At 39.2% G+C, this 18,399-nt stretch overlaps 1 protein-coding gene across 1 annotated transcript in view; it reads right to left on the reverse strand.

Moving 5' to 3' along the window:
* The window catches only part of ITK (IL2 inducible T cell kinase), an 85,012-nt gene that overhangs the window by 22,981 nt on the left and 43,632 nt on the right, over positions 1 to 18,399 (reverse strand). The window contains exons 6-8 of the mRNA XM_069102286.1: positions 14,651 to 14,802; positions 6,726 to 6,791; positions 4,274 to 4,328 (exon numbers count right to left, since the gene is read on the reverse strand). Of these exons, the coding sequence (XP_068958387.1) occupies positions 4,274 to 4,328; positions 6,726 to 6,791; positions 14,651 to 14,802 (273 nt within the window). The remainder of the gene's footprint in view (positions 1 to 4,273; positions 4,329 to 6,725; positions 6,792 to 14,650; positions 14,803 to 18,399) is intronic.

The following is an 18,399-nucleotide window of genomic DNA, read 5'->3' on the forward strand; positions in this document are numbered from 1 at the left end:
AAGATTGTTTTTAAAAAGAAGCCATCGTTTCTCTGAAGAAATGTTGGCCTTGGTCAATAGGTGAGTTGTTTGGTTCTACTAATACAGAAAAGGCTGGTCATTTCTTAGTCAGCATTTGAAGGCTTAAATCACATCAGCTTGGACTGCTGAAACTGGTGCTTTGTACCTGATAGAACCTGCTGCTGTGTCTCCTTCTGGCTGCTGCTCTGAACAGCCTTCAGTCTTAAAGACAGGAAATGTTGGTCAGAGGGTAAAAACAGCAAACAGAGCCACAGTTCTGGGGAAGGTGAGTGAGTCAGCCTATGACAAACCTGCATACTTCCTTCAAGGAGTTCAGAAGAAATCTAAACCACTTAGATTTCATGGCCTTAAAAAAAGTCCTCATTTAGGACTGCCACTTAGGGAGGGCCTTGGTTACCAGAGTATATATAGGCCAGGGGGCAGCCAGGTGGAACAGTGAATACAGTGCTGAGCCTGGAGTCAGGAATTCATCTTCCTGAATTCAAATCTTACCTCAGACATTTACTAACTGTGGGATCCTGGGCAAGTCACTTAACCCTGTTTGCCTCAGTTTCCTCATCTGTCAAATGAACTGGAGAAGGAAATGGCAAACCACTCCAGTATTTTGTCAAGAAAACCCCAAATAGGGTCACAAAGAGTCAGACACAACTGAAACAACTGAACAAGTCAGATTAATTAGCCCTGACTCTTAGTCAATAGAAGAACCCCTGCTACAATGTTCCCCACTAGCAGTTATCAAGCTTTGGTGTAAAATGTTCTAAAAATGAAGAATCCAGTTTCACTAGTCAGCCTGGGGTGGGAATGTGGGGATGGGCAACTTCAATCGATAGGAAATTCTTTCATTCATTAAGCCAAAATTGTTCCAACCATCCCCACCCCTCTTCCCCAGCTTCCAACCATTGGTTCTCGTTCTTTCTGGAATCAATTTCTACCAATTTCCTGCCATAGTTACTTCAAGTAACAAAAATATTTCCATGTTAGCTTGCAATGAGAATTTGAAGTCTATTTCTGCCATTTACTACCAATGTAACCTTGATTAAGACACAACCTCTCTGGGTCTCAGTTTCCTGTTTAGATTAGGTGCCCTCTAAGTTTGTTTCTACCTCTATGGTTCTAGGATTCATGTCAAATCATGTGGAACCTTATCTTTCAAAGTTAATCATTTCTTCCACTGTTTTTCCTCAGCTTGGGAAAAGTCAGCTGTGTTTGGGATAAGTATTTACATGCATATTGACTTTTCACTGTCCTTTGGATTTGAAGGTGACTTTGAGGGTAAGTGTGATTGACCCTTTCCCTCAGCCCAGCAGTTGTATACTGTGTTCTGTGTATGTGCCCCTTTCATTCTTTTAGAGAGATCATTATTACTGCTTCTAATTGGCTCAGAACTTGCCACCAGTCACTCAGGTACTTAATAGGTTCTTCCTAAATGATCATCACTGGACCTGTCTATACTAAATGCTCTGAAAAGTTAAAGAAAAGAAATAAAAGACATAGTCTCTGGCTTTATTGTATAGTCTCTTTTAGAAGATAGTAAATAGTAACTAATCAAAGATATGATTAAATTATTATATAATATATAATTAACTAATTAAAGATACACATAGGCAGTAAACAAACCAAGAACAATTATAAAGGAGCATTTGCTTTTTAAGACAGAATATTCTGGTTCACTATTATAGAATTGTTGCTAATCCCAGAAGGGGTCAGACTGAAGTTTACCTTTGTACTCTCTATGGATGTTTGAAAAAAGCAATTATCAATAGTATTAATATTTATTCTTCTTAAATGATTTACATTTATATGGTACGTTTTATGTTTGCAAAGTGCAATAATTTCATATTCACAAAATCTCATTCAAGTCTCCCAGCCACCCCACTACAGGCACTATTATTCCCATTTTATAGATGAACAAACTGAGGCTCAGCAACTTCAGGTCTAGGAAAGTAATTTGGCAAAGAAGAAATAACACTGGCTTTGGAGTTGTAGGATCTTTGTTCAAATATCATCCCTACTTCTTGCTACCTGTGTTACCTGGGGAAATGAGGACTGTTGTTGCTTCAAGATGAAACCAGCTTCTCTGTAGCTTCTCATTGTTCTTCCCTTTGGAACTGTCTGAGCAGAAAAAGCATAACCTCTCACTCCACATGAGAGCCCTTTAAATACTAGAGTAGAGATGATAGAGCAATCTTCTTTTCTCTAGGCTAAACACACAATCCTTTCAGCTAATCCTCAATAGTTCAGATTTGTTACTAATTTTGTCTTCCTCTTAATTAGTTCTAATTAGTGAGGTTTCACTATGGCAGAAATTGTGTGTACAAGTTCTGAGTACATATGACCTAAAGGAAAGATTAGGTCTCCTTGCACATAATCAAAAGCCCAGTGTAAATTCTAGCCTTCTTTGAAACCTTTCAAAACGACTCCAGCCCACCTTGATTATTTCCGTCTCGGAATTTTTATAATTAAAAGTATAAATAGCTAAAAGAGTTTTATAGTCTATACCTGGGTTCTCATACTTTTTAGTTTAAGGATCCCTTTACACTCAAAAATTATTAAGGACCCCAAAGAGCTTTGGTTTATGTGGGTTACATCTATTGTCACTTATCATATCAGAACTGAAAATATCTTAGTATTGTTCTGAAACTAGTTTTCACCTCACACACCCAATGAAAATATTTTAGGGATACCCAGGGGCCTGTGGGTATCCCTGTTCACATTTTGAGAATCACTATTCTATACCATATAGTCTTATAGCTTTAGAATATTAAAAGGTCCCTAGGAATTTTCCCTTGTCTCCCTTCCCCCCCCCCCTCTTCTCCTCCCCTTCCCCTTCCCTTCCCCTTCCTTTCCCCTTCCCTTCCCCTTCCTTTCCCCTTCCCTTCCCTTTCACCTCCCCTGCTCTCTCTTTCCCCTCCCCTACTCTTCCCTTCCACTTCCTTCTTCCTCTTCCCCACCCCTCCTCTCCCCTCCTGTCCCCTTTCCCTGTTCTCCTCTCCCTTCCCCTTTCCTTCCTTTCCTTCTTGGTCTCAGAGTCCTGACCTATTTCTATTGTGGTCTGAGGGCAGTGGTGGTTTTGGTGCTGATGTAACAACATTACAACCTCCCTCCTTATCCTTAAGTTGACACATACTTCTTCAATTTTAGTCCAGGATCTTGCTCATTATTCTTGAAAGTTCCTTGATTCTAGTGAAGAATCATGGAATGCTAGAGCTGGAAATTACCTCAGAGATCATCTAATGATGATAACTAGCATTTATATAGTACTTAAAAATTTGCCAAATGCTTTACAAATATTTCATTTTATTCTCATAGCATCCCTGGCGTGTAAATGCTGATATTATCTGCATTTCATGGCTGAGGAAACTGAGTAAACAGAGGTTAAATGACTTGCCCAGGATCACACAGCTAGTAAGTGTCTGGGGCAGGATTTGAACTTCCTGACTCCTGGTCCTGCTTTATTCACCGTGTCATTTAGCTGTCTCTAATCCAATCTCTTTATTTTACAAATGAAGAAACTGAGTCCCAGAGAGATTAAGTAGGACCAATGTTACCAGCAGCAAAGTCAGAATTTGAACCTAGCCCCTCTGATTCCAAATCCATTATTCTTTCCAGTACAACATTGCCTGGGAATAGAGTTAATGATTTCTGATTTCTGACTCCCACTCCAGCAACCAAACTGAATTCTCTCCCAAAAGCCTGAAGACAGTCAACATTTCTTCACTGGGCTCTCAGCCTGGATTTGAGAAATAACCACTTAGATGTGGCTATAGTTATGATGGTAGTCAGAAAGAAAGTCTATGACTCAGCAAAATCATATGCACCTGACCCATCTGCAGTTAGTCAGGCTCATTACAGTCATAATGATTGGCCACTAATCCATATCAGTGCAACACAGAAGACCAGTCCCATTGATTTTCATAGGGTCATAAAGCTAGACTTGAAAAAAACCTCAGAGACCATCTAGGTCAGCTCCCTCTTTTTACAGATCAGGAAACTGAGACTTCAGAGGTTAAGTGATTTACCCAAAGTCACATAAGTAGTAAGCAACAACAGCGAAATTTGAACACAAGTCCTCCAGTTACATGGCCAGTGTTCTCTTTGTACTATATAGCATGTAAGCACACATTATTGCCCTGAAGGGAATTGATTGCATGAATCCAGGGAATCAATTTGTCCCTTTCAAATCAGTCACGAAGCAGAAGGAAACCGTTCTCCCTTTTTTGCCCAAGTCCAATGTCAAGGTCACTGTACTTACCTCGTCTAAAAGGAGCTTTTCCGCTTTGTCTCGACCAATGTTCTTGTTGTACCACCTGAAAGAAATTTAAAAAGTCCTTGTCATCTGAATCGTGGAAAACTTAACCATATAATTATTAAAAAGGATCAGGACAGAAAAATAATATGTTCTTATTCTTTCATCAATTTTTCCCAAATACGACAGACAAAATATATAATACCTTCACATATAATACAATGTTTAATTTTTCTTATGTTACTTTTCATTTCAAAACACTGTGGGTGGTTATATGTGGGATGATTCCTAGGGCTGCTCAAAACATTAATGCAAATTAAAGAGCTATAAAATAGCCTTTTAAAATAGCAATAATCATATTTTTTACTTAGAGACTCAGGCTAGGTCTACCCCTGACTCAAATACTGATAAAAAAAAAATACTTGTTTGTGTCTCAGTATATTCTTTTAAAGGCCAGCAAAAGGAGAAAACAAATGAATTGGGGATGAAAATAGGGTGGAATTTCTAGTTATAAAAACACAGGTGGGAGAGGCAACAGGAGTAGTGGAGAGAGAATCAGATTTGAAGTCATGAAGGGTACAAATTCTGTCTTTAACACATACTGGCTCTGAGACTCTGCTTATCACTTGATCTCTCAGTGCTCCCAAGGAACTCTTTAAGATGATAAAATGAAGAACAGGAGTTGGTTTGCTTTGGGAGAGAGAGCTTGTATTCACTGGGAGTTACCTACACTGATGAAATCATAGGTCGGGACCAAAAACGAAAATAAAACAAACTACATCTGATTCAATAGCCCTAAAGTTTGTTCTTTCAAGTAAGCTCTGGTGGCAGGGGGGAAGGGAGTTAGGGCAGGGATCATCACTTAACATGGAATATTTCATAGCCAATAGGAACATTAATATAGGTGGAAATTCTATTTGCAGAGAATTTATATATTAGAGATTGCATGGGACTATAGCTGTCACTCAGTTAACAAGTCTGGATATTTAGGCTAAAACCCCCCCGAACAAACCCCCATCCACTCACCCACCCACCCAAATTGATCAAATCAATTTGAGAATCTGAATGTGACTTTCAACAAAGCATAGTGGAACTGGTGGATTCGGTGAAGGTTGAATCTCAATATTTGGGGCATCTTAATGGCCACCATAGCTCCAAAGCCATCATGGTGTCTATAGAGACTTCTATAGAGAAGTCTCTGTTTATTGTATAGAAACAGATCCTGCCAACATAAGGAAAAGCATGAGGAAGAAAAGATAAGTAGAGATGTTTCTAAGTCTTGGAGTGTTTGTCCTTTCACAGACATAACAATCGAGTGATTGATAGAACTTCTCACCTTTCATTAAGATTTTTTGATCATGGATAAAGAGGAAAATAAAAGGCCAACAGGATTTAGAGTTGGAACAACTCCCTTAGTCTCATTAGACCACTGGGAAGTTATTTGGTAGCAAACAGAATATTGTTATATTGTTATTTTACTCAAATATGCCAAATGTTTGCTGCCTGTACACTCCAGATATCCTTGGAGCTGATGGCCCTACCAGTCATGTTAGTAGGATATGTTCACACACACACACACACAAGCGCACACACACATACACACACATCACTGTCAATCAGTGTAATGTCAAGAGCCATAATGATTTAATAGTAGTTCTCATTAGTCTGCATTCTACTGACGTCCCCAGCCTCTTTCAGAAGGCAAGTACTTTGGACCGTGCAGCTCAATATTGTGAAACATTCAGCTGGAAGTTGAGGGTGGGCGGAAGTGGTCATTGTTTCCCCTGACTTAATATCCATGTATATAGTCTTCTAAGCGAGAGTTAGGAAAGAATACTCTTTTCTTCCACAATCTAGGCACACTAGATAGACATGATTTTTCACTTTGAAAACACTGCATGGGAAATGCTTGGAAAACAAGTTGTAACAAGGGTCTGTTTTTATGGAATTTTTTTCTATAATTTTCTTCTTGGGGAAACCAATAATTCTGGCCCTTTTCCCTTCCCACAGAAACGTAGCATAATCCATTCATTTAAGTAGGGCCATCCCTGGAATATGAAGAGTCAGGGTGATAAGGTTTAGAATGACTCACGTTTTTTACAGGTTGAATTGAGAATGACTTGGGCCATGGGGTGGGGAGCAGAAATAATTTATACAGTCAGCATATGATCGTCCTTTTACACGTTGCTCTGCCCTGTTCCTCTCCCCCCATCATCAGGGCAAAGGCTTGGTCCTGCCTTCCACACAAAACCTTCTTACTCCTCTATTGTGACTTCTTTACCCCCTTCAAAAGTGTCTGTTCATTTTAAACTAATTTCATTTAGATATACATTTGAGGGTTGAGTAGAAGAACCTTCTAAGTATAGCCCTCCCTCCCTCCCACACCCACAAGCACTTAGGAAAGTAACCTGCACATATCAGATTACAAAGTCACAAGAATCAAATAATATCATCTTACTCATATGTTTCCAGATTATTTGGCGATTTCTCTACCAGGTAACTGCTTGGCACGTATCCTTCATGCCTGTTAAAATATGAGTTGTGGTTAGACAATTATAGAAATGCCTGTCTTTAACTAATTTTGGAATCACAGAGCTGGAAAATAGCCTAGAGATGATCCAGTGACTCCTAAATTTTGCAAATGGGGAATCTGAGATCTAGAGAACAGGACTGATTTGCCTGAGGTCACATTGCCAGTCTGGGGTAGTTACCTAATATTGGGGTATTATAATTGGGATATGATGTATGCAAATTGACCTCTCCCAAAAGGTAGAAGGGACTCTAGTGGGAGGGGCCCATTTATGAGCTCTTGCCCTTGAAACTTTCCATATCCCTGAGCTTGGACAACCCTAGTTTGTAACAGATCAGACATCTGGTGATGGTCTCCTCCATAAGTAGCGCTGTGATTTCAGGAACTCTAGAAAGGCCCTCTTGTCCCTAAATATCCTCTCATTTTCTGACTGATGCATGAAATTCCACACTTAGAATAGCATCATCACAGATTCACATCACAGATTGGAAGAGACCTCAGAAGTCATTAAATCTAGCCCATGTCTGAATAGTATTGCACCAAAAGAAAATTTAAAATTCATGGACTCTATGAAGGAAAGGTAGGTTTAAATATGTGTGTGTACATATATATATATATGTATGTATATAGTTTTATTATATTGATATTGGCCATATACATATCATCCTAAATGAGAGAGCTTTGCATCATAATCAGAGATGGCAAAAATGACAGTATCAAATTGAAATGAAAGAAAAGTGGATTGCCACTGCTAACACCTAAACAAGAATGAATACAAATTTGATATTTTATTCAGATAGCCCTTCTTCCTGCTCACTGTGAAATTTCCTCTACTGGAAAAAAAAGCTTAATTAGTTTTCTTTTTCCTTATGAAAATTTTTTTGTGATAATTGTTTTTTCCATATCAGTGCCAAAAGTTTGCATTCAGGAAACAGAATTAAAACATTTTTTAAAAAGTGACTTTCCAACCACGGTTCACAGAAGATATCAGTCAATAATTGTGAGCTCTGATTCAGAGCTCTCCCTAATCTTGACAGTGAAAAATTAATAAAACATCCTGAATCAGAAAATCTCTGCTGGGTAGAGGTAGAATCAGCTGACTGTGTGCTTTAGATGGAGAACAATCCCTTGAAAGAATCTAACAGAAATAGCCTAGCTCTCCAAAGCCTTTCATGGAGAAAGAAATCAGCTAGGGGGAAGGGAATAAGCATTTGTTAGATATCTACTCTGTGTCAGTCATTGTGCTAAGGACTTTACAAATATTATCTCACCTGATCCTTTCGATAGCCCTGGGAGGTTAAGTGCTGCTATTATTTTCATTTTACAAAAGAGGAAACTGAAGCAGACAGAGGTTAACTTTACCAAAGTCACACAGGTAGTAAATTTATGAGGCTGGATTTGAATTCCTGTCTTCTTGACTCTAGACTCAGCTCTCTTTTCACTGCACAATGTAACTGTTTCTAGTATCCTTTATTATTATTATTTTGGTGAGGTATTCAGGATTAAGTGACCTACCCAGGGTCACATAGTTAGTGTCCAGTGTCTGAGAACAGATTTGAACTCAGGTCCTCTTGACTCCAGGGTCACTGTTCTATCTACTGCTTCACGTAACTGCTCCCTCTAGTATCATTTTTATTGAATGACAGAGCCAGAAAGAATGATCTAGTCTAACTCCTCATTTTACAAATAAAGACACTGAAGCACAAAGAGGGAAATTATTTGTTTTACAGCTAGTGACAGAACCTAGCTTGTCTAACTTCTTGACCAGTGTGTTCTGTTATAACACACTTTTCCTTTTATATTAAACATCCAATTACTTGGCAATGTGAATGACTGAAAGAATCTGTGTTTTCATCATGATGTCTGATATTATTAGTCAGTCAGTAGAAAAGCATTTATTAAGTGCTTTGTATCAGACACTGTACAAACCCTGCTCTTAAGAAACATTCTAATGGGGGAAACATGTAAGTATATGTATGTATGTATGTATGTATGTGTGTATAAGATATATTACAGAAAAGATGGAATATAATCTCAGAGGGGAAGGCATTGTAGGCTGAGGGAACAGGGCTTTGAAGATAACACTTTCTGCCCCATTTATTCAAATCATTTAAGGAAAGATGGATTTTAAAAAATTCTTTATTTTTTTTTGTCTAAATGACTTGAATAACAACCTCTATTCCTCTGTGCATGAGTAGACTCAACCTCTCTCTCACTCATTCCCCTTTAGTTATGGGCCATTTATCCCATTAGACTCAGGTCGTCAGTGTTTAGACATGAAAACATCACTAACCTAGCCTTCCTTTGCAGCTTAACTACAGAGCAAAACTTGAATTTTTGGTCTTTGTGGTCTGTTGCTTAATCACCAACTCACATGACCACTCAAACCATGGATTTTGATCTAAGCACTGTCTCCATTTTCTGTAAGGTTGGGTTGAAAACATGATGTAAGGAGCAGGGTCATGACTCATTTTGTCATGGAAATCATGTTTTAAATATGTAAAAAAAAATGATAGGAAATGGAGTCACAGAGAAGGGAAATGATGTCCCTAAACTCACCTGGATTACTACCTGAGATTAGAACTCAGGTCCTCTGACTCTGACTCTGACCTCTTTCCCCTGGAAGTCTCATTCCCCTACCTCGATTACCCTCCCCACAGGGAAAACATATCTTGAATTCCTTTTTTTAAAAAAAAAAAAGACATGTTTTAAATGTATGTGGCAGAAAATGTCAGATCTCTATATAGAAGACTTTTTGAAGATAAGATGGTTTCATCCACTTGTTGAGGCTTAACTCTTCAGGGGAATAGCTTTGTTTCCTTTTCATTTTGTTCAAAAACTGAGAATAACCTTGTAGGAAGGAAACAAGCACTTATTAAATACCTACTATGTACCAGGCACTATGCCAAGTGTACTACAAATATTATTTCATTTGATCCTCACCACAACCCTGCAAGGTAGCAGTTATTATTACTCCCATTTTACAGTTGAGGAAACTGAGGTAGGCAGAGGTTAAGTAACTTGTTTAGGGTCACATAACTTTTAAGTAAGGCTAGATATGAACTATAAAAGTACAAAATACATTTCCTGGTTTGAAAGAGTTTCCAGTCTAGTTAGAGAGACAAACAGCACACATAATAACATTTTAGAAGTTTGCATTCTACCAAAAGCGATAATATATACATAAGGGGATATACATTTATTAAGTGCCTACTGTATGCTGGGCACTATGCTTAATACTTTACAATATTATTTCACTTGATCCTCACAACAATACTGGAAGTTTGGCTCTATCATTCCCATCTTATAATTGAGACAGACAGAAGTTTTTACAGGGTCACACAGCTAGTAAGTGTTTGGGGTCACGTTTGAACTCAAAGTCTTCCTGGCTCCAGACTCAGCACCCTATCCACTGTACCACATAGCGGCCTCTTGCAGAATGGCTAGAATCAGAGTTAAAGCTTGCTTCCACTATACGAAGGCTGTATTTCCAAAGGCTTTGTTTTGGCACAGCAATTCCTATACTAAAGTATTTTACAAGAAAGAAGGAATGAAACATTAACATTTCAGTAAATTTAGAGGTGGGGAACTGTGAGTGCAGAATGTTACATAACCCGTCAAACATGGAGCTGCATTAGTTTTGCTTAACCATTTTTCTTTCTTACAAGATGTTACAAGCTTGGGAGGGGGGTGGAAATGATTTATGTAATGACAAAAGACATTAATTTTTTTAAAGAATAGATTGTGATGGAATGAGAGAAAGGAAGAGCAGGAGAAAGGGAAAGCAAGGGGGGAAGGGGGAGAGACAGAGAGGAAAAGGGGAGAGAGAGGTGGAAAGAAAGAAAGAAAGAGAAAGAAAAGGGAGAGGGAGGAGTATAGAAGAAAGTTGTGGACCTAATTAGAAGACCTGAGTTTGAATTCTATCTCTGACACTGAAAACTGTGTGAACCTGGGTGAGCTGATTAATCTCATTCATTTGATGTATTTACTTTCACCACCAATCTGTCAGGCTTGTTGTGAGGAAAGTACTTGGCTGACCTTACAACCCATGCTCTTTAAATATTGAGTCAGTCAATAAACATTTATTATGTGCCTCCAGTGTGCCATATACAGAAGAACAGAGACTTATTCAGGTCATTTACGCAAAAAATAAACAATTAAAAAAAATCTCTTCAATGATTTGAATAAATGGGGCAGGAAGTGTAACCTTCAAAGCCTGTTCCCTCAACCTATAGTGGTTTTTCCTTTGAAATTATATTCTACTTTCTCTGTAAGATATCATATGTGTGTGTATATACACACACACATACTTACATGTTGTTGACCCCATTAGAATGTGAATCTCTTGAGGGCAGGGATTATACTATGCCTGACACAAAGTACTTAATAAATGCTTTTTTACTGACTAACTAATAATATCAGACATCATGATGAAAATACAAATTATTTCAGTCATCCATGCTGTCGAGTAAACCTTCTCAAGGACTTTAGCTATGAAGGGAATAATAGATACAGGATGATTATCAGCAGGGATGAAAGGATCAAGTGATAGTTTTTTTCTGAGGATAGGGAAGACATTATTATGTTTGTAGGTAATAAGCCAGTAGATAGAGAGATTGAAGATGAGTGATAGAAGAGAGATAACAGAAGGGATAATCTGTTGGAGGAAGACAGGATAGAATGGAATCACTAATACAGTAGAGGGGTTTCATGTTAGACAAGGCTCACAAGCTTGTACTGGTATATTTTTGTCTTCCATCCTTTCAGAGTCAAAGAACTACAGAACATTAGAATTAGAAGGGACCTTAGAAGATCATATGATCTATTCCTTGCCCCAATGGATGAATCCCATCAGGCAGCTGGTGGTATAGTGGATGGAGAAGTGGGCTTGACGTCATTAAAACCTGAATTCAAATCTGGCTTCAGACACTTACTAGCTGTATGACTCTGGCTAAGTCCTTTAACCTTTATTTGCCTCAGTTTCTTTAACGGTGAAATAGAGATGATAATAGCATCCACTTTGAAGAGTTGTTGTGAGGATAAAATGAGATAATATTTGTAAAAGCTCTTAGCACTGTGCCTGGAACATAATTGGTGCTCTATAAATGTTTATTCCCTTTCCCTTGCTTCTACAACATTCCCAACAAATAGTAGGTAATACTCTACTGATATTTATTTAATGATGACTTTGCTGAAAAAAGTAGAGCTTAAATGATCACTGCTGTCAATCATTATGCAGGAGAATAGATTCATGGCACTTGGTTTTAGTTACTTATACAATATTGCAAATATTTTTTAAAGTTTGCATCGGGATCAGAGTTGGCAACAATAATAGAGTCAATAAAGTAAAAAGGCAAGTGGATTCTCATTTCTAAAATTCAAAAACAAAAATAAATAAGAATTTGGCATTTACAAAATGCCATTCTTTGACGTTAAATTTCCTGTACTTGGGTGAAAGCCCCCTGACTAAACCAAAGAATTCTCATAATGAATAAAGTATTTCAGCCAAATGTCCAAATAATAGCAAAGCCAACTGGTATCAGGCTGGCCTCATTAACAATTTAAGTGCACAGCAGTTGTTCATAAAAGCTACCAACTGGTGAGTTCTTGAATAGTTAATGAGAACAATCTGGCAATGATTATTATCCCCATTAGACAGATGAGGAAGTTGAGGCTCCAAGACTTTAAGTGGTTTGTTTATGGTGGCATAGCTGCTGTGAGCTGGGCCTTGACCTCAGGCCTTCTGGCATCACCCTTGTTTTTTCCACTATCTCAAATTGCTTCCATAGATCTTGCACAGAATGTCTCACCTACTGTGTTTCCCCGATAATAAGACCTATCCCGAAAATAAGCCCTCTCCTTACTGCGTAAGATTCCTCTAAAATAAGCCCTCCCCGAAAATAAGCCCTATTGAGATTGCTACTGTAGTGAAGGTGATCCCCTGCGCTACATGCTACATTACGGTACCCTCTGTATGCACCGTCCCCCCCCCCCCGGGTGAAACGCACGCCGCGCTCCGAGCTGCATCCAATCAGAGCTGCAGCAGTGAGCGCATCAACCTGTTCTTCCCCAGTGATTTGCTTATTGAGTAAAGGTACATTTTTTTGTTCACATTTACCTGTTTATTAAAATTGCTGTCAATGTTCATTAAAATAAGCCCTTCCCTGAAAATAAGCCCTCTGGTGTTTTTCTGTCCAAAAAATTTAATAAGACAGTGTCTTATTATCGGGGAAACACGGTAGGAGAGTCTGAAGAGACGTTTATGAAGCAAGGCATGAACACTTAGTGAAGAGTCAGGAGATCTGGCTTTGAGCTCTTCTATACTAATAATATGACTCTGTGCACACCTCTGACCTCAGTTTCCTAATCTATAAAATAAGAGATTTTTACTTGACCTCTGATGTCCCTTTTAGATCCACAAAAGTCTAGAATAATGACAACCAGAATTTAGACGAATTTTCAAATGCATGTTATTTGGCACTTGGTATAAGTCAATTAGGGGCTAAAATCTGAGTTATACACATCCCCAAATTTATGCCATTTTCAAATTTTTGTCATTTATTTATATTTAAGGGAAGGATTATGTGAGATTTTCCAATATTTTAATGCCAAAATCTGATGAACAGCTGGACAGCCAGTGTACCTTTTTCTTATCCTTGAAATGTCAAAAGAAGTTGAGGGAACCACCTCCTCCCTTCAGAGGCAAACTCTAGTTGCACAGGATAGGTAGGCATATGAATGGTTCATGATTGAAATCACTGGAAGCTAGAGGGGGAGAGGGACATCCCTAAGCATGTTCTCTCCACACACTGGTCATTGCTAGAACCAACAGACTGGTGGGCTTAAAGGAACCACCCAGAGCCACCATACTCCATCCAATAATGTAAGAGCACTAAGTATTGAGGTAGACATGAGAGGAAGCTGGAGGTTACGAATTTCTCTGCATATACATAGGCTGATCCTTTGATAGCCACCAATTATCTGGCCTGTTTTCTAAGCCATCCCAGCTTGTTAAGACCTCTCAGAACTTGTGCTCCATTGGCATAGTTTTCAAGAACTGTCATCTCCATGCCACAAAGTCTCAGAAGAAGACATTAACCGAAGCATGCCTTTGATGTCTACATTAAGAAGAGCACACTAGTTTACACAGTACACTATTCCTTTTTCTTTCTACCAGAACAAATGCCCCTCTGTGTGATGTACCTTCAACCATACCCAAATACTTATAAAACCACTGTCAGATTCAATAGGGCTGTTATGAGTTTCAAAGCCCCTAAACTGCGGGTATCAATGGAAAAACCCAGGGAACTTTCAGCCTAGTCAGTGGCCAACTCAGTGCTTAAGGTGGGCTTTTTCTACTTCTGAGAAAGAAACAAACCTCTTCCCTTCTTAGAGAGCCCTGATTAGCAATTTTTGCCCTATAGGTAAGGAAAGGCAGAGGAAGTTCTTCTCTGGTGGGGTTTAAGGTGAGGAAGCAGGATGGAACATTGAGAGGGTTTTAGGCTGCTAAAGAGCTGATGTCGGCTGGGAAGGCAGGTCTGGGATGGGATGAGGAAACATACCCTGGGATACCTAGGGCAATATAAGAGGTTTCAAGGCTGCTGATGTGGAGGATGAAATTCTGTCAGTGCCCTTTAAATTTTCTGGATAAAGTCCCATGGCCCCACCCTAGTTACAACTCTGCTTTCCTGCTCTTCTCCTTCCTTTACCCCTTTCTCCTCTACTTTCCACTCTTTCCCCTCTTTTTCCCTACATCCAAAGTGGTCATCAAAGTTAGTAGGATTAGAGGAAGTGATCCAACTTCCCCTTCCACTACTTCAAGTCCTGGGAATCAGATTGAAAAGATACTCTACCCGTTCTTATCTTGGACTCTCCACCAATGAATCTCTGAATTGTCGAGCAAGTAATACTCTTCATTCCTTTGCAGCGTGAGCTCCTGGGGATCATTTGTGCTGTAGTCATACAAGGCAATGACTAGGGCTTCTTCAGGTTCTCTCAATGACCGCTGCTAGGAGGGCAGAACAAAATAAAGATAGGGTCAAAAGGATCAGATTTTGAGTGTGGTCACCCAGTCCCTGAATTGGAACTTAGACCCATCTTCTGACAACATGAGAGTAACAGACTTTGTGCAACGCATTTGGACATCAGCTAAGACCATCTGCAAATGCTCTAGTCATTTTAATATCATATTGAGGAAAAAGGAGCACTTTGAAGTTAATTGGCTTTTTACTTTGTTCTCGAAGAAATGGGACATACTCTGGCTATTATACTAGTATGGAGTTTCCTCTGAGATCGTAGAACCTCAGTATTGGAAATCATCATGTCCAACACCTAAGATGGAAACAAACTATACTTAGGTTTTGTGGGTCCCCATTTAATACCCATAGTTCCATGCTGGGGTCTGTAGTGGTACCAAATGGGGATTTCCAGGATTCTCTGTCTTGATCAAAGAGGTGAGGGACATGTTTGTAACAAGTTTTGTTTTTCTGGTTTCCTCACTGAAGGAGGAGGAGGTAGGAGGGGAAGAATTTAGAGATGAAAATATAATAAAGTTAAATTTTAAAAAGGGGTGAAAGGATTGGAATTTACAGAAAACCTTAGGATTTAAAAAAAAGATAAAGGACTTGGACAGGGCTTATTCCAGGTACAAGAATGAAAAAAGTTGGAGAGGAGCTAAAGTAAGAACCCTTTCTGTCCCCATGCCTTTCCTCAAGCTTCCCCTCTCCCAGTTTAGAAGAACCCCAACCCTCTCTCCATCAGATGAAATCCCTCCAGTCTTTGTGGTTAAATTCAGTAGCCACCTTCTCAACGAAGCCATCCATGGCTGCACACAGACTAACAAGACGTCTACTTCAAATTCCTCTCAGCACTTTGCCTGGGCTTCTTTTCACTAATCTTGCCCTACCCCTTTATCTTAGTCTTTTTTGTAAACATACATCAGTTGAAATCTTGAGAGCAAAAGCTATATCCTATCTATGATCTCTAGCAGGCCTGTACAACCTGCAGCTGCCAAAGGATTTCAGGCAGCTTTTGGGAAAATGTAGAGGAAAACATCCTTTGTATGTAGAAGAAATGCAGCCTGGACTGTAAGAGGCCTGGGAGCTGCAGGTTGTGCAGGCCTGGTCTATAGCTCAGACAGAGTGGTCATTGAATAAGAAATTAAGCATTTGTGAATCAAAGTGAATTAAATTTTAAAACTTTTCCTTGTTTGTTATTTAAAACTCCATACTCAATACCTTTAGTTACTAGTTGTGAAAACATGAAGCTTGAAATGACCAGTAATGAAAACCTAAAGGAGATGATGTGATGTTTTCATAGACCCCAGGGTAGGGAGACACTTGGAAACCCATGGTCCTTTCCATAGCAGGTCTGAATACAAAGAACCCAGGTGGAAGGGTGAGTGGTGGAAAATAAGAGCAAGAGAACAGGTGGTTGACAGTATGGGGTTTGGGCAAGAAGTGAAAGTGGGGAATGAGGAGCTAGTTCAGGAACAGGAGAGATCTGAAGGACAGGGGGAGGTTTGACAGTAACAGGAGGCTCAGGAGAGTACCATACACCTACCAGTCAAATAACTAGGACTTGACGCCCTTCTGACCCTGATGTATGCTACTAGGGAATCCCAGGCAGTTATACACTGTTAGTTGAGCCTGTACTGGGTTATGAACCAAGTCATGTTCACTAGCTCTGAAACATCATGACTGCTAGAAAGGCTTATATTCAATTTTAGATCTATCAGTCAGTTGCTGATTCTCTTAGTCATTTATCCATAGTCTTTGCTGTTTTTTCTTCAGTAAGGTTATTTAAAAAAAGGTACTAGGTTGGAGCAAAAAGACCTGGGTTTCAGTACTGGCAGTGCTCCTAACTAGCCATGTGACCTTGGGCAAATCACTTCTCTTTGGGCTTTCAGTTCTCCAACTGTAAAATGAGGGACTTAGTCTAGATCAAGGGTGGGGAAACTGCAGCCTAAAGACCACATGTAGCACTGTAGGTCCTCAAGTGTGGCCCTTTGACTGAATCCAAACTTCACAGAACAAATTCCCTTAATAAAAGGCTTTGTTCCGGAAAACTCAGACTCAGTCAAAAGGCCACACTTGAGCACCTAGAAGGCCACATGTGGCCTCGAGGCTGTAGGTTCCCCACCCCTGGTCTGGATGTCTCAAAAGCCCCTTGAGGCTCTAACATTCTATGTTCTAAGATGCCTACCAGTTCTGACAGTCCATCTTAAGGCCTCTTCTAATCCTAGTTTTCTGTCCTCCAGGATCCTTTCCAGCTGTCCTTCCTGCCCTATCATCAGATTTTCTCAGGTTACTTTCAGTTCTCATAGCTTGTGTTCTAAGGTTCCCTCCAGCTCTGACATTCTTTGTATATTCTAATCTAAGTCTAATTTTTACAATAGAAAATAAAGCAATCAAAGCTATGGTGTCAAACTCAATAGAAATGCATCCTTGTGGGATTAGCTGCAAATTAACACCATCCATGTAGTATTAAATTTTTATTTATTTTGTTAAACATCTACCAGTTACATTTTAATATGATTGAGTCACTCTGGGGAGTTTGTAAGCTCACACAAAGCCCTCAGATTTGACAGCTCTGTTCTAAGGCAGCTTCTAGCTTTAACAATCTATGTTCTCACAGACAAACAGCTATGAAACTGTGCGTGCCTTTTTGTCCAGCAATATCACTATTAGGTCTATATCCCAAGGAAATCAGAGAAAGAGAAAAAAGGCCCAAATATAAATATAAAAAATATAAACTTTTATAGCAGGTGACAAAAGAATTGGAAATTGATTGAGTAGCCATCGATTGGGGAATTGCCAAACAAATTGTGGTATATAAATGTGATGGAATACTAAAATCCTGTAAGAAATGGTGAAGGAGATGGTTCCAGAGAGACCTGGGAAAACTTGTAAAAATGTGTTCAGATCCCCTTCCAGAAGTGATATTATATTCTCTGTTCTCTGTTCTAAGGCATCATGATCCAATAGAAAGAGTGTATGGTGTTGAAGTCTGAGGATCTAGGTTTAAACCTCAATTACCACCTGTGTGACCTTGGGTAAGTCACTCAACCTCTCTAGACTTCAGTTTCCTCATCTGTAAAATAAGGGGACCAGATGACCTTCTATCTCCAAATCTATTATTCTAAGATCCTAAGGCTCCTTCTGGCACTAACACTTCACGGTCTTTGTTCTCATGTTCCTTCCCCTCTGAGATTTTTTTTTAAAACTAAATTTTGTCTTTTTCAGTTACTGAGTTTTTATTTTTCTTTCTCCATTCTACCTATCACCCAATGAGAAAGAAAAAAAGGAAAACAAAATCCTGCTAACAAATAAACATAGTCAGGTAAAACAAATTCCCATACTGGTCATGACATTTCTATTTTAAGGTTCTTCCCAGCTCCAACACCTCATTCTAAGGTCCTCCCACTTCCAATACTCTAAGTTCTGAGGTCTTTTCCAGCTCTTCCCCTCTCTGATTGTTTGTCCTTCCTGCAGATTGTCTTTTATTCAATCCACTGCCCCAGAATAACTTTCTTAGAAGTAGACAGGTTAGGGTCAAAGAAAGGGAGGCAAAACTCAAAAAGTTTATGTTGAGGTGTAAATCA

The sequence above is a fragment of the Petaurus breviceps genome, unplaced genomic scaffold (assembly GCF_028583685.1).
Source record: "Petaurus breviceps papuanus isolate PSGF00001 unplaced genomic scaffold, PetGlider_PUasm1.0 551, whole genome shotgun sequence".
In the NCBI taxonomy this organism is placed as follows: domain Eukaryota; kingdom Metazoa; phylum Chordata; class Mammalia; order Diprotodontia; family Petauridae; genus Petaurus; species Petaurus breviceps.